Here is a 16,568-nt window from a genome sequence, read left to right on the forward strand (position 1 = left end):
TAGATTTTCAACCTGTTAACACAAGGACAGTAATTTTTACCCACAAAAGATACAATTCCAAATGCTTATTTAGAAGAGCATAAGAACAGCTCAGTTTGGAAAATCTCCAATGAGTACTAGTATTTCTGTCAAGTATTCAGAAAATAAGTTTCTAATCAACTTCAGTATAGACTACTAATATCAAACATTGATGACAATTTCGTTGGTCTGGTACAGTGACTTAGCGAGTTGGCGACACCTATATCTGAGTTCCTTTAACAGCAGGACATGCCGTTGGTTCATGCTCCATGATAAAAAGAAGTTTTAATAACAGAGAAATAGGCCCGGTTCGAATGGGCTTGAGCTTACATGAGAGATAAACAATTTGTGCAAGTGTTAAATAGAATGAGATTGTCTAAATGATCCATAATAAAGTTTTGGTTAAATAACTCATCATCCAATCACATTGGATATAAATGAGTTGGAAATAAATTAATAAATAAAATATATAAATTTCAACTCACTTATCTCCAATGTGATTGGATGATGAGTTATTTAACCTAAACTTTATCATGGGTCATTTAGACATCCCGAAATAGAATTTATGTAAAAAACTTACAACCTACCTTTTATAAATGATGTATTAAGCTTATTTTCAAATGTTACTTAAATTATGAATAAGGGTTTTTCTTTTTCATATTGCCACCGTACGAAATTTATTATTCAGATGTGATTTTACCTTTTAACGGATAATTAATTCAAGTAATACTAGTTTTTTTTTTTACATCGGAAATATACATTATATGACAGATCATAAATTTTAACTTGTGGGATTGAATGCACATATCAACTTATAGCATGGAAAATAGAATAATCCATCTTTTTAAAATAATTGTTTACGAGAAACATTTGTTTCATGTTCACTTATAATTTCAATTAATTGATGGTTTTTTATAAAATGCCTATGAAAACAATAAATACATAATTATAAATACATTTCAAAATGATGAACTAGGAATACGAATAATGTTAATTGATTTCTTTCTTTGTATACGTGTTTGGTCTCTTCTTCTTCTTTTTTGACAACTTTTGTCATCTCAACATAATTATATACTTCTCCTCATATAAAAATTCGATCACCTGTTATGTATGTGACTTCGGTAACCAAAAAAAAAAAAAAAGAAGAAATATGACTTCACATTTTAATTTCAATGAAAATGGATGGTCCGTGTGGATATTGCTATATGGGGGAAGTAAAGAGAAATATGGATAAGTGGATAGTAGATAACAACAAGGTTGAAAAAGTAAAAATATTTGAACTTTCAGTGGAATAACATCAAAAATATAAAACTGTGGGGGAGTTTACGAATGTCTTCTTGGGGAAATCAAACGCATGATATTGCATTACCTTATACATTATTACATTATATTATAATAGGGGACGGAGGAGTAATATTTTGTGGAGATAATTTGTTAGATTATAATAAAATACAATTCATGTGACTTAATATTTGAAGTTTTTGGAATAATTACTTTTTTAATATAGTATTAGTGCTTTTTTACCCGCGCGTTGCACGGGGAATATGTCTATTGTATTTGATACATCGATTCATATTGTAAATTATAAATATTTAAGATGCTAAGAATGTAAGAATAATTATAATAAAGATGTAGATATTTAAAGAGCACAAATTTTGAAAAACACAGAAGTTAATAAACCAAAAGCTTTAATTTTTGCATATGTGAGGTATAACTGAATTTTATTTGTGAAAATGTATACTCGTGTTGCATAAAGGGTACTGCTTTTGTGTTTTAGATATATAACAATACATAAATATATAATTATTTTTTAAATTATTAAAAATACACTTAAGTTATAGAAAATGAATTTTATTTTTTTTAACTCGTACAAATTTTCATTTTCATGTAAAATGTTTCTCCCCGTGAGATCTCGTAACTCTAATTTGTTAGCACTGATAAATTCAGGTCATAATTTTATAGTACAGATGTATTAATATTTTGTATTCCTCGTACTTTTCTTACTATCAAATTATTATAGTTATATACTTATATAAATATACACTCTTAAAATTTTGAAAATAATACTAAAGTTAATTATATTAAATTTATTCTATTAAAATAATATCAATTAATTAGTTTAGAATATAATGATTGTATAAAAAAAGTATAATGATACATTTTATATAAAACAAAATCTCACGTAGATAGCATTATAGTACTTTAAAATTAAAACATACAATTGAAAATTATACGCAAATACAAACAACAACCGCTTTTAGGTTTCAGAGCAGACTTAAATGCAAATCATCTTACTCAATGGATTCTCATTTATCAGAGAAACAAAATCTTATAAATTTCATAAATCAATATAGAAGGGAAAATTCTAGTGTTTTTTTACCCGCGCGTTGCACGGGGAATATGTCTATCGTATTTGATACATCAATCAATTATTTGATTATTTAAAATATATTAAACAACATATGAAATAGAAGGGTCTCAAATGCTAAGCAAAGTGGACCAAAAGACTTGTCATCTAAGCCTGATTGAGATCAAGATGAAATCGTTTCACATTCTTCATGAACATGAAAACAATGACACAAATAATAGATATAAGGAATCACCAATAAAGCAAACGATAAACACATAATATGGAAAAAAAAGGATGTGATAGTAACACTAATCAGGATTGTAAAAGATAAATCATAAAGTATGACATCATTTTGTGCTTATACCAAGTCATCCAAGTTTGAGTCAATATTGCAAGGTACCAACAAAATTTATGAAATATATCGGAATTTTTTGTTGTTGGTTTGCTCTGTCCTGTTTTCTTTCCGGCACTTTCTAGGTTTTCCTATCTTTCTGTCTTTGGGTTTCTTCTGTTTGGTTTTTGTCTGGCTCGATCTTTGGGTGTACTTTCGGGTTTTTGCTACCGGTGTTGGTTGGTTTGTATTTCCTGCTTAAGAGTTTGCTCTCAAGCCTTTTGATATTATATATATATAGAGGATGTATCTTATGAGAAAGGTAATCTTATGTGAGAAAATGAGAATAAATCACGACCGTTAGATCTAACCATCAACGGTCAAGATTAAAACATTAAGTCATGTGACTTTTTTAAGTGATCATGTGACAATCACATGACCATTAAATTTTTTTAATCTTAACCGTTGATTGTTAGATCTAACAGTCGTGATTTATTCTCATTTTCTCACATAAGATTACCTTTCTCATAAGATACATCATATATATATATATATATATATATATATATATATATATATATATATATATATATTAAAAAAAAGTCTGACTTTTTTATTAGTCGTTTGTCAACACTACTTTAGTTGCATATAATAATAAAATGTGTAAGAAATATATATTGATTAGTCTACTTGAAGTTTGTCTTCTAAAGGAGAAGAGCCGAAATATATAGGGAGTTTATTATCTTTTATAGTATATCAAGTAACGATTTTGTGTCTAAGGGTGACGACTGTCCTATTACCACAACGTGATTCCACCCTTAATACATTCATTAAAAAATTATTCTTTTTTTGAAAATGAAAGAAATAGCACGTGATTCTTTTTCAAAAAATTCAACATGTCAATACATTAGATAACAACTGTGATTCTGTTACATATTTAATTTTTAAAAAAAGTGATTATTAAACAATAGATGAAATAGAAGAGTCTGAAATGCTAAGGAAAGTTGACAAAAAAGAATCACCAATAAAGTAGATGATAAATACATATTAATCATGGAAAAAAAGAACGTGATAGTAGCACAAATCTGAATTGTGAAAGATAAATCATAAAGTATGACCTCATTTTTTTTATTTCAAGTCATCCATGTTTAAGCCAATATTGCAGGGTGCCTACAAAATTTAAGATATATATCAGACTTTGTACATACTTGTTTTAATCAATAAAGAATTATTACATTGTAAGGAAAAACAGAACAAACCTTAAACCGACAATAATATTTTTGCATCAGATGTTCATAAACTTATAAGATGTCATAGACATCATGTTAACAATGAAATAAAGTTAGGTCACTTAGAAGTCAGTTTGTATTAAAAAAACTATTAAGATAAAAAATTAAACTAACCACTCATATATTCTCAAAAACTTCTTGGTAGACAACATTGCGCTTGGAGTTTGAAGCTACCCCTTGTTTATCCCCTAGTGTTTTTTATCCGTGCGTTGCACGGCAAATTGATTGTTGGAGTTGACATTAATAAAAAATATAACAAAATGTGATGAGTATAGAGAAATACGTGTGGTATAGAGTAAATTATATAAGTTGTTTGTATGAGAGTTGTGATAGTAGAGAAAGAATGACGTAGATTCTCTCCCATCGTTGGGTTAAATAGAGAATAAGAGAGGGAATTAGTTTGCCATGAATCGACATTTAAATAAAAATAAAAATATCAAAATATAAAAACAATGATAGGCTTAATAAATTAATAAGATTACTCCCTCCCAATAACCAAAAAAATTAATAAGATTACAATTGGAAAGCTAAAAAAATTGATCAAACTCTGTTCTATGTCTACTCAAAATGAGAAGATTGAAAAAATACATTGGACCCACAAAATCTGCCCCCTTTATCTCTCATCCCTTGCCAATCAAACACACTAACTTTTATCTCTCTCTCCTCTATTTCTCTCTTCTCTTTCACTACCATATCAAACAAAGCATTAGAGAACCTAGTTGAATAGTTTAGCAAGGCTATAACAAAATGGCATAGGAGTTCTTGGAAAATAATTTTAAAATTTCTTTAAATTATTTTTCAAATCTTATCCAATATAGCTTTTGTTTGAAAGTAACATATCCACTTCATTAGCATTCTTTGTGTGCAATCACCATCCTCTCTCTCTGTCTCTCTATTCTCCTGCCTACAACTCATTTCCTTCTTCTAGCTTCTCATACCTTATTTCAAGCAGTGCCTTGATTTCTTTGAGGCATTTGATTCAAATTAGCCTAATTGAACCAACCAAAACACATAAAGAATAAAATTAAAAACAGACACATAAGTAGCTTCAAACCAATACATTAATCTTATGAATCAAATGCTAGACATAAAGAACTTTTAACTAAAAGGATTCATTCTCCTACCTCAGAAATTAAAAGTATTAAGACACATGCTTTTCCTTCCCAAACTCTATCTCGAGCCTTTAATGTACTTCAACAATTCTTCTCTAATTTTTTTTTGAAATCTCCTGCATTCTTCATTCCTTAGCATAGTCTGAGAAAACAAATCATAATGTCTTAGATCAAGAAAATCATTTCAACCTACAATATTATATCAAGAAACTGATTTTGGAGCAACACGCGTAGGTAGATTGGCGGAACCATCACCTATAACCCGAGTTAAAATAAGATTAGACATAAACAAAACTATGCGAAGAAGAAATTTGAAGAGGAAAAGGGATAATGCTCACCACTTTTTCCAGCCAGCTCTCCAATTGAGTCATGGAACGTAACAAAGAGGGGAGTCGAAGCCATCATTATAAATTTAGTAAGGAGTAGTAGTAAATCTTCTTTTAAAATATAATTTATTTAAATCTTAGATAATTAGGGAAAATCTTTTAAAATTCAGGTTTCAAGATAAAATAGCACAACATAAGAGAGACTATCTAACAAATTGACAATAAAAACAAAACAAAATCTTTAAAAAATATTTTATAAAAATACGATAAAAATTCGGATTTTTTTAGAGTATTAATTAATTTAAGATAAAAATAAACAACCTAAATCCTAATTGATTTATACTCTAAAAATAACTCTAAAATAGAATAAAATATTTCCTGTAGAATCACAAACAAAGGAGAATCAGAAAACATAAAAAACAAATCAAAATATTGCAAAATTCCATATAGAATATAAAATGGACTCACCATCCATGACTTCCAAAGAATCTCTTTTGGTGGAATATCTATAAAAAAAAACCTGAAGAAAAGAATTTGAAATTAGCATGGCAAGTGATGAACGAAATTGACCTTGAAGTCAAACATGAGTGAATGAAAGTTAAAGGTAAAGTAAAATAAAATTGAAAAAAACCATAACATATTATGCAAGCAAAGGAAGAAAATAATTTGAAACCTCCATCTGCAACCTTCCCAATCAGTCCAAGGCAGCAAATCGGAGGGATGCGATTGCAAGTCGATGGCAAAGTGGTTCCGTTGAGAGATGAGACGATTTTGTGGGGGTGGTTCCGTTCAGTGGAGAGATGAGATGAAAATTGCATGGAGGAGATAAATTCCATGGAGGAGATAGTGGAGGTAGGCAGGGTTTTAAGAGGGTTTTTGCTTATGGGATGTATTATTGATTTAAATCACTTATCACAGATTTTATATTAAGTTAAAATCATGAAATAAACAACATAAATCCTAATCAAATCTAAAATTTAAAAATGTACCAAATAAATATAGATAAACACTATCAAAATCTAGCAAATCACAATAAAAACTCATAAAATCCGGAATTAATTAAAAATCCAAAAATTCAATAAAAATACCATAAAAAAATAAATAATAATATAAATTAAGATAAAATACAGAAATAAACAACATAAATTCTAATCAAATCTAAAATTTAAAAATGTATTAAATAAAAATAGATAAAAACTATCAAAATCTAGCAAATCACAATAAAAACTCATAAAATCCGGAATTAATTAAAAATCCGAAAATTCAATAAAAATACCATAAAAAATAATTAATACTCTAAAAATAAATAATAATATAAATTAAGATAAAATACAAAAATAAACAACATAAATCCTAATCAAATCTAAAATTTAAAAATGTACTAAATAAAAATAGATAAAAACTATCAAAATCTAGCAAATCACAATAAAAACTCATAAAATCCGGAATTAATTAAAAATCCGAAAATTCAATAAAAATACCATAAGAATTAATTAATACTCTAAAAATAAATCAAAAATAAATTAAGATAAAATCAAGAAATAAAAAACCTAAATCCTAATCAAATCTAAAAATTAAAAATGTATTTTTTTATTAAGGAGAAATAAGGTAAGTAAAAATCAAGGCACATGTGGCAAGTGGGGCTAAGGAGAAAGAGCTTACATGTAAAATATTAGGTGAGAATTAATCTGGGAGCGACACGTCACTAATTTGGCCTGTGAGAGCGACACGTCATGCTAGAAGTTGTTCTTTTCTAATATATATATAGATATAGATTAGAGCCACCGTGAAAATGATCTTGAGTTTTATCATTGTTGCCTCATTATTTATAAAAATATAAAATAAATTTCAGCACATGATATGTAAATATGTCCGTTTCAAACTCAAGTGACCATTGCATGAGTGAGTCAAAAATATAATAAAAAATCATTCATATAACATTTACACATTAACCCGAAAACTTGACTTTAATTTTAGTTACTTAACACAATTGCCCCTTATAAAATAAGTGTTCCAACTGTTAGATTAGGTTGGATAATGATTTAAAAGGGGAGCCCAATTGCCCAAATGTATGAGCCAGACTCTCTTTCTTCATAATTTGAGAAGATTGAATAGAGAGGGTAGGACCGTAGGATGCACCATTTTAATCTCTCTGCCCTTGTGCGATGCCTACCAAAGTAGGGAGCACTCTCTTCTCTATTCTTTCTGCTTAAATCATATCCAAACAAACACAGTTTTAGAGCATGATGGCGCAACACACACAAAAAAATCCCATTATAGTTATTATGTGTATTAATTGCCCCTGGCTTCTCCATTACTTTTATACTTCCCTCACAATCTCATTAAATGTAAATTTACTGGAAGTGATTTTAAATTCCAAAAGCATTTCCTACTTTTGAATAAGGCACCATATATATGGTGACCATAAATTTTTCTTCACATTTTTTTACTGCCCCCCTACTAGTGGAAATTTCTAGATCGGTCATTATAGTGTACCTACCTACCACACATGATTATTCATATCCTCGTATCATGATAGTCATAGTATGATACATTATTAATTAGGTAGTCAAAATCCTTCCCATCTTTTGACAACAGTGTGTCAAGTCTCAACAACATGATCTTCTCCGAAGGTTCGTCGTGGTTAGATAAGTCTTGTTTACTTAGGTCCCGTGCCGGTGGTTTTCAGTTTGAGTTTTCAATAAGTTAAGTTGAATTCAAATCTTTCATACTACCACATCAACCTCTCTGTGAGACACTTGTGTGCTTTGTTGGTAACTTTGAAACCATGCCAATGAACTCGGTCATGGATCCTTCTCTAGAAGACACTGATTTCTCAGAAACCGGCAAGTTCATCAGCCAAATCTTGATGGAAGAAAACGTTGAACAGAGTCCATTTTATGATTCCCTCAGCTTGCAACTCACTGAGAAATCATTCCACGATGCTCTCATCAACTCATCTCAAAATGAAACCACCACCAGCAACAATAGCAGTAACACTTCTCGTGATTTGAAACCACCTTCTCCGGATACTCCTGTTTCTGTTCTTCGTGATAATCATGGTTTTCAGTTCAACTCCCGTGCCATATATCAACCTCTGCATGATTTGGATTCTTCTGCTACCAGTTTGTTGGCACAAGATATCTTCAATGATGCAGATTCTGTTTCTCTATTCAAGAGAGGGTTAGAGGAAGCTAGCAAGTTTCTTCCGGTGGAGCCTCGGATCGTGACCGGTCTAGACTCTAATGGACAACCGCTAAACATGCTTGGATTGAAGAATCGAAAGCATCATGATCGCGAAGAAGAAAGTGATTCTAAGGAAGAGGGGATGAGAAGTAACAAGCAATCAGCATTTAGTGTTGTTGATGAGGATAACAATCAAGACCTATCAGAAATGTTTGATAAAGTGTTGCTTAATCTGGAACATTTGCCAATGTGTAATGAATACAAAGGGTTGCAGAATGGAGGAGTGAAAGCGGAGAAGGAAGGCGAAAAGGAAAAGCCACCTTCATCTAATGGAGGAGGGAAGGGTCGTCCTAAGAAGCAAGGACGGAGCAAGGAAACGGTGGATTTGAGGGCTCTTCTGCTTCTATGCTCACAAGCTATTTACACAAATGACAACAGGGCTGCTAATGAATTTCTAAAGCAGATTAGGGACCATTCTTCTCCCTATGGCGATGCATCGCAAAGATTGGCTCATTACTTCGCCAATGGCCTTCAGGCGCGCTTGGGCGGTGATGGAACCGGTGCGCAAATATTCTATTCCTCTCCGAGCTCCAAGAGGATCACTGCTGCTGAGTTTTTGAAAGCCTACCAAGCTCATCTATCTTGCAGCCCATTCAAAAAGTTTGCATATTTCTTTGCAAATAAGATGATCATGAAAGAAGCTGCAAAAGCAAAAACTCTCCATATCATTGATTTTGGCATCCTGTATGGTTTCCAGTGGCCAATTCTTATTAAGTTCTTATCAGAAAGAGATGGTGGACCTCCCAAGTTGAAGATCACAGGGATAGAGTTCCCTTTACCTGGCTTTCGCCCCACAGAAAGAATTGATGAGACTGGTCGTCGTCTGGCCAACTATTGCAAGCGTTTCAATGTTCCCTTTGAGTACAATGCCATAGCATCAAGGAACTGGGAAACGATTCGAGTTGAAGACCTTAAAACTGAGGCCAATGAGTTTGTTGCTGTGAACTGTATGATGAGGTTTGAGAATTTACTGGATGAGACTATTGAAGAGAACTGTCCTAGATATGCTGTTCTGCGTTTGATCAGGAAGATCAATCCAAATATTTTTACTCAGGCAATCTCTAATGGATCTTTCAATGCCCCTTTCTTTGTCACACGGTTTAGGGAGGCTTTGTTCCATTTTTCTTCTATTTATGACATGTGTGACACTGTCATATCCAGGGATAACCAATGGAGAATGATGATTGAGAGAGAGTTTGTGGGTCGCGAGGCTATGAATGTGATAGCATGTGAAGGATTGGAGAGGGTTGAGAGACCTGAGACATACAAAAGGTGGCAGGTTAGGAATACAAAGGCTGGTTTCAAGCAGCTACCATTGAATGAGATTCTAATGACCAAATTTAGGACCAAGTTAAAGGAATGGTACCATAAAGACTTTGTCTTTGATGAAGACAATAACTGGATGCTTCAAGGTTGGAAAGGCCGCATTTTGTATGCTTCCACTTGTTGGGTACCGGCTGGATGAACTCATACTAGGTATGTATGAATCTATGAATCAGTCAAAGGATTTCGAAACACTTCCCCACTTGATTCTGAAGTTAGAATTAATTCTGGGAAGAAGCTTCTTTGAGTAGTTTTTGAGTTTTAGAATTGATTCTGATGAAATCATAGTTGATCCATTTTACTTCCTTCTTTTCCCATGTTAATGTTTTGAGTTATAATCCTACAAATGCTTTGCAGTTACTTGAGAATTGAAATATTTATTATGTATGTTGCAATGCTGAAAACATGAAGCTTATTTTGATCTTTAAATGGTTTCAGGTTCTGGTATCCCTTGTTACTTGATTTTCACATGTGTTGTGATCTTCAAAGCCTTAAACCAAGTTACTCTATTAAGTTATAGCATAACAACTTCTCTTGTAGAATTGAGACTTGTGAGTGTAGTGCAAATCTTTAATGATAAGGAGGGTATATTAGAGTAGGAAGGCCCTAATAGCATGTTTGATAACAGGTTTTTGCAGGATACTTTGTCTTTTGAGACAAATTAGCTACTGAGTTGCAAAATGTGACTAATTTGATATGGTTGAATCTGTTATAGTTAGTTTTTCCGGTGATAGCTCTTGGTTGTATTTGTTCCTTCTTTGAAACTTTGTTTAATGCAACTACTTCTGTGGAACTTTTGATTTCCACTCATAGCATCTCAATGTAAGAATGACTTGTAATTTGCTCCACCTGTGTGGTTGCACAATCTTTGATATTTTTCAAGACTATTTAATGGATTGAGTATTGACCTTATATGCTGCAAAATAAGATGCTTTCTTTTTTAAGTACCAGTGCAAAAGTGACTTTATACAACAGATTTTCAATCTGATAAAACAAGCACATTAATTTTAACCTACAGAAGACATAATTCCAATTGCTTATTCAGAAGAACATTACTCGGAAAATCTCCAATGAGTTCTGACTGGCATTTCTGTCAAGTATTCAGCTTAGTTTAGACTATTAATATAAAACATTGATGGCATCACTCTTGGTTCATGCTCCATGATAGAAAAAAGAGAGTACAAAAAAAACAGAGTTTATTGTTTGGGGCCTTCAAACATAAACTTTCTGATATTGGCCTGCAGCCCAGCAGCACACGCCCTTGGTTATTATTTGGGCGTGTTAATAAACTCCCACCAAATACTGCATTTTTATTAGTATTTGGCGGTAGTTTATTGGTTAGTGCCAAGAAAACGTTCAAAAGAATCCTTTTTTTTTAGTGGTGTTGTTGTATCATGATGATCCAAAATGAATTATAGAACATTTTTTTGAACAGAAGGTAGAGTAAAACAAAAGCAAACTACACTAGAGTGTTCATACATAAAGACACAATAACTTTCGGAAAATGGACTCTGCCAAACACGAAGATAAGTACCCTCTCTGTAAGCTTGATGGGCTAGAAAATCCGTAACATTATTTTCTCTCGTAGGACATAGTCAACATCCATATTTCAAGCCCAAGAGAGCATGTGGATCTAATTCTAGTAATGGTTTCTCTTGCCTAGTACGTTGAAACATCATTCATGTTACGAAAGACTTGCACCACATCAATGCAGTCTCACACACAACCGATGTCTTAGTAACGAAGCTTCCATACATGCCGCAATCCTACTTCCACCACCAAAACCTCGGCCAGGACGACATTTCCAATCCCAAAAACTCACGGAAACCCCGACAAGTCAAGTGCCACGAACATCGCATATCACAATTTCACAGTCCATGCATCTCACGGAAACCTACCCCAAGCTCAGTGCTTGCTTATGCTGCTTGTTATATACTCCCTCCGTTCCAATTTGTTTGTTGTTTTAGCTTATGCTAGAAATTCTAAAATGGTTGTTGTTTTATATATTCAATGCATTTTTTCCCATTTTCTTCCCTTTATACCCTTGTTGAATAATTAATTCAATGTTTCTCAATAAACCAACCTACCACCTAAATTAACTATCCCCACTATCTCTATTAATTACTGTCCCTATTTACGAAAATGTAAGCCATTATTCTGGTCAAGTTTCTCTCTTGTACTAGTAACTCAAATTTTAAATTCACATTCTCTATCTTATATTTTCAATGGAGAAGATGTGAAATTAGCAGTGTGAGTGTGGAAAATGAGGAAGGAATGATTGACATGAATGAAAATAAATAGAGGTATTTTGGTGAAAATATTAATCTAATGATTAGCTCTTAAACTGTGTGCAAATGCTAAAACAACAAACAAATTGGAACGGAGGGAGTAATATAGAATAGCAAGTAAAGTTCTAGGTATCTGTAAATGTAAAAAAATTCTAATTAAAAGCATAATATGTATATTATATTTTTGAATTTGTAATGAGGAAAACATTTGAAAAATTACATATTATAATTATATATTACTCCCCCCGTTCCTAATTATAAGACCTAGTTTAAAATTTTTCATGTTCCTAAATATAAGACCTTTAACAATAATCTAGCAAAAAGTATTCTACTATTCCATATATATCCTCACATTAATTGTGTGTTTTTAATTCCAAAGTTTTAATTACCACCTACTATTAATTAGTGAGAGAAAATGACAAAGGCTAAATATGGAAGAATGTATGCATTTTTAAAAAATCAATACACTAATTAGACGCATTTAATGTTTTCTTAATAAGCGCAATTTTTTGTATTAAATCTTATAATTATGAACGAAGGAAGTATTAAAGTACAGTACAATAGGTGAGAAAAATCATATTTAATTTTTTATAGGTAAATGTTAATTGGTAGTAAATTAGTTTTTTCACCGCTATTTTTAAGTGAGAAAAATTATATTTAATAAAGTCCTACTAGCGATTATTTAGATACTTGACAGAACGAGAAGAACAAAAAATTGAAAATAATTATGAAACTAAAGTAAAGGTGCAATTCATAAAAAAATGCTTTGTTTTCAGCATGACCATGCATGTACCCATATAAAAAGATGGTAAATTGGCGATAGTTAAATTAAAGCTCAGACAAAGGTGTTATTGTCACTATCTAGACAAAGTACCACCAAATATATAGCTAGCTACTTTGTTTGGCTATCGATTTGTTGTGTGTACATTGATTAATTGGCGCCTTCTCTTGAATGAATAATGTTTCTTTCCCCCCAACCCATGAATCACGGTGCATTTGTCAGCCACGTCATGATGGTGTTGACAGAAACTCCTTTAATTTGGCTTCATGGGGCATGTATCTATGTCATGTGATGCTTAGTCCTCCTCCTTTATATCTCTGGAAAATTCGTAAAAATGCCCTTCATAGATGGATGGAGGAGAGGGAAATAATATAAACTTAGTGGGAGTAATCCAAATAATTGAAGCCACTGATTAATCACATCTTGATGAGGGGAACAAAGATTAGTCTGATTTTTTTTAACTGACATGATAAATTAAAATACCGTAAAAGCTCAAGTGAAAATGATTTAGGGCTGATCTAATTGAACATATATAATTAAGATTGTCTTTGTCTTACATCAAGTTGACAACTCTTGAATATTTTCTGGCTGGCGTTTCATCTGAGATAATAGTTACCCATGAAATTGTCACTCAATCAATGAAGACGGCTCATACAACCTATTTTGTTCTGATTCATGTGATCAATTCTCACTTCTTAGAAAGTGTTTTGATATTTTGGTAATTTCACAAGGTTGTCAATTTTCTTTAACTTACACATGAAGGTGTAATCTGAATCTCTAACCTGTATGTAATTAGGATGACAATTCACACTTGAAAATGAGAATCTTTGTGGGAATTGCTTTGTTTGATCCCATATTTCAAGAAATTTTTCTCAGTTAGGATGGGGGCGAGGATAATAATTTCTTCGATAAAAATTTGTGAAAAAAAATGAGATCATTGCCTGCGGGTTCTTGCCTCATATACAAGTGAATACACTAATATTTTTATAACTATTAAATTGTTTATAATGAAGACTTCACATTTTAGATAAGTTGAATCTTCGATGAAATATTTTGAATTGTAAACCTTATATTTTTTATGGGTTGAATGTTGGATTTTGCATTTCTTATCTATATCTTCAACCATGCATTTTCTTCACGTGTTAATTGACCAACATATGTGTGTGACCAAACTAATGTTTCTTCTCTTTCATGATCGTGTAAACCGGCTGCGCTTAAGGTGGGTTTGTTTCAAAACTGGCCCACCGTGGTCCATTTTCATTATTAGGTTAAAAGACACAAAGCCCCCATCTTCCCTGTTCAAAAAAAAAACTGAAAACCTTTTTTTCTGGGTTCATCGTTGAAGAAGAGAGAGGATGAAGAAGAAAAACTCAGATCTCTCTTCCCCTCTCTCACCGGGACCTGCACCTTGCCATAAAAAAGAACCACCTGAACTGGAAGCTCTGCTAGAAGAGAAGTTGTTGTAGGAGGCGAAGAAACTGCTGTGGGAGGAAAGGAAGAGATGTGCGACCCAGATCGCGACCCACTCCTCCTTGTTCAGATGGAAGAAAGTGTTGTATACGGTATAATTAATTAGGTTACCTTGTGGTTATTGTTGTTGTTGGTGGTCAGGGGATGATGAAGGGAGGTCGAGGGCGGCGCTTGAGGCGGGGAGGGAGTGGACCAGAGAGAAGGTGACGAACATCGTAGCGATCGATGGAGAGGGAGTTCCAGTCAATCAGAGCTTCCAGCGAGTTGACGAACGCTGCCATGGCGTCGTCGTCGAAGAACATCGCGTGTCGCCCAACCAACTCGAGATCCATTGATTCTCCACCCTCCGATTGCTTCGATTTGATGATGATTGTTCGATCAAAACCCAACTTTGTGGGCTCTCTCTCTCTCTGAAACATAGATGATGAAATTGAAATGGTTGCTTTGACCATGGTTTCTTTAAAAGTAGAATCTTCTCCTTGATAATTTCAGATCTTGATGATTTCGTCTTCTCTTGCCTTTCATCTCCAAGGCTGTTAATTTGGAAGTATGATGTTGAAAAATGAGTTTGAGGCATGAAAGGTTTACACTACTGCAATTTTTCCTACAATTTTTCTTTCAAAAAAAAAAACGAATGATGATGGACTTCAGAGTTTTAGGAAATTAATATGTAAGAAGGGTGTTTTAGGAAATTGATATGTATTAAGTAAATGAATTTTTTATTGTTAAAAAATCTGAACCGTTAATATTAAATTTTTTACATCTAACGGTGATTAAAAAAATTGGACCACGGTGAGCCAGTTTTAAAACTAGCTCACCGTAGGCAGAACCGTGTAAACCACATGCCACTTTTTGCCACCAACCTCTTTCCACTTTCCTAAGTCTTCCGTTACACTCGAATTTTCTACCTCTAGTGTTTTTATGTGTAAATTGTAACATGTCTTTATACGACTTAATACTTCTCACTCTTCTCACGCCTCAAAATCAGAAATTCCTTTTTGACAAGCTTCCATAATCAAACCTAATGATTTTAGTTTGTTGCTTGTTCCTAATGTTGTGTCGTACTCTTGCAACTAAGGGTTTTGTCAAGCACGTGAGACAACAATGCTTCAATCACTCCTATAAGTATAAGTTGGAGTAAGGAAAGACATAGTTCCTCTTCAGGTGGTCATAACACCCACAATGTGAACATAAGATATGCAAACCCTCATGTTTTACATTAAACAAGATATCAACGCAAACGCGTTTCGAAACAGGCTTGTTAAGATTTATCTCAACACAAACGCGACCAAACCTCCCATGGCAATGTGTAACGTATTTTTATCAACCTTAATGGGTCTCCCAATCATTGAGACAATCACGAGTAGAAGACTCACATCGTAAAGTAACAACTAGAGATAAGGGATTTTAATCCAAACCATAGTTTTGTTAATATGTGCATGTAAGCCACAAAATCCAAAGACCACTTCCTTACTAAAAGCTAGTGATCAAAGATGATTCATAGACCCCATTATCGATATTTTCTTTATCATCTTCCTGATCGAACTTCACCACATAGAATCCATTACTCGCATCAAGAAATAAAAAACCTCCAAATAGCTTCCATAACGCCTTCAATTTCACCCTTGTGATAGCAAATCCAAGTTTCTATCCCAACATTTTAACCACCAACGCATCCGTCCAATGATTGCTTGAGAAATAGAGTTAACACATAGGATTCTTAAGCAATATATAAAAACTGTGGGGGAGCTGATTCAGTTACTTTGCGATCTCAAAACCTTTCTCAATTTAATTCTCAATCTTCTTTGGTAATTGCTTTTCTTGCTTGCGTGATAACAACAACAACTTCAACTTATATTTGCCTAAACTATAAATTCACCCCTAAAACTGATTTATTTACTTAGTTTATTGGGTACGATAACTAAAACTTTTATATCTTATATAATATTACATGAATAATAGAATGCACTTGCCCCTAATTGCACGTGTGTATTTAAAACACAACACGTATAACCTTCCACTAGTTCAAAATGA

The 16,568-nt window shown here is 32.7% G+C and overlaps 1 protein-coding gene across 1 annotated transcript; it reads left to right on the plus strand.

Moving 5' to 3' along the window:
- The first annotated feature begins 7,890 nt into the window (after positions 1–7,890).
- LOC130740570 (scarecrow-like protein 31) lies at positions 7,891–10,907 on the plus strand. Its single transcript, XM_057593221.1, has 2 exons — positions 7,891–10,148; positions 10,434–10,907. Exon 1 carries the CDS (start codon positions 8,215–8,217, stop codon positions 10,135–10,137), a length of 1,923 nt encoding a protein of 640 aa, XP_057449204.1. The 5' UTR covers positions 7,891–8,214; the 3' UTR covers positions 10,138–10,148; positions 10,434–10,907.
- Positions 10,908–16,568: the final 5,661 nt, after the last annotated feature.

The sequence above is a fragment of the Lotus japonicus genome, chromosome 2 (genome assembly GCF_012489685.1).
Source record: "Lotus japonicus ecotype B-129 chromosome 2, LjGifu_v1.2".
Classification (NCBI taxonomy): Eukaryota; Viridiplantae; Streptophyta; class Magnoliopsida; order Fabales; family Fabaceae; genus Lotus; species Lotus japonicus.

Bases quoted from the DNA above. Each gene is read 5' to 3' on its own strand.
- LOC130740570 (XM_057593221.1), top strand. From the start codon at position 8,215: ATGCCAATGAACTCGGTCATGGATCCTTCTCTAGAAGACACTGATTTC.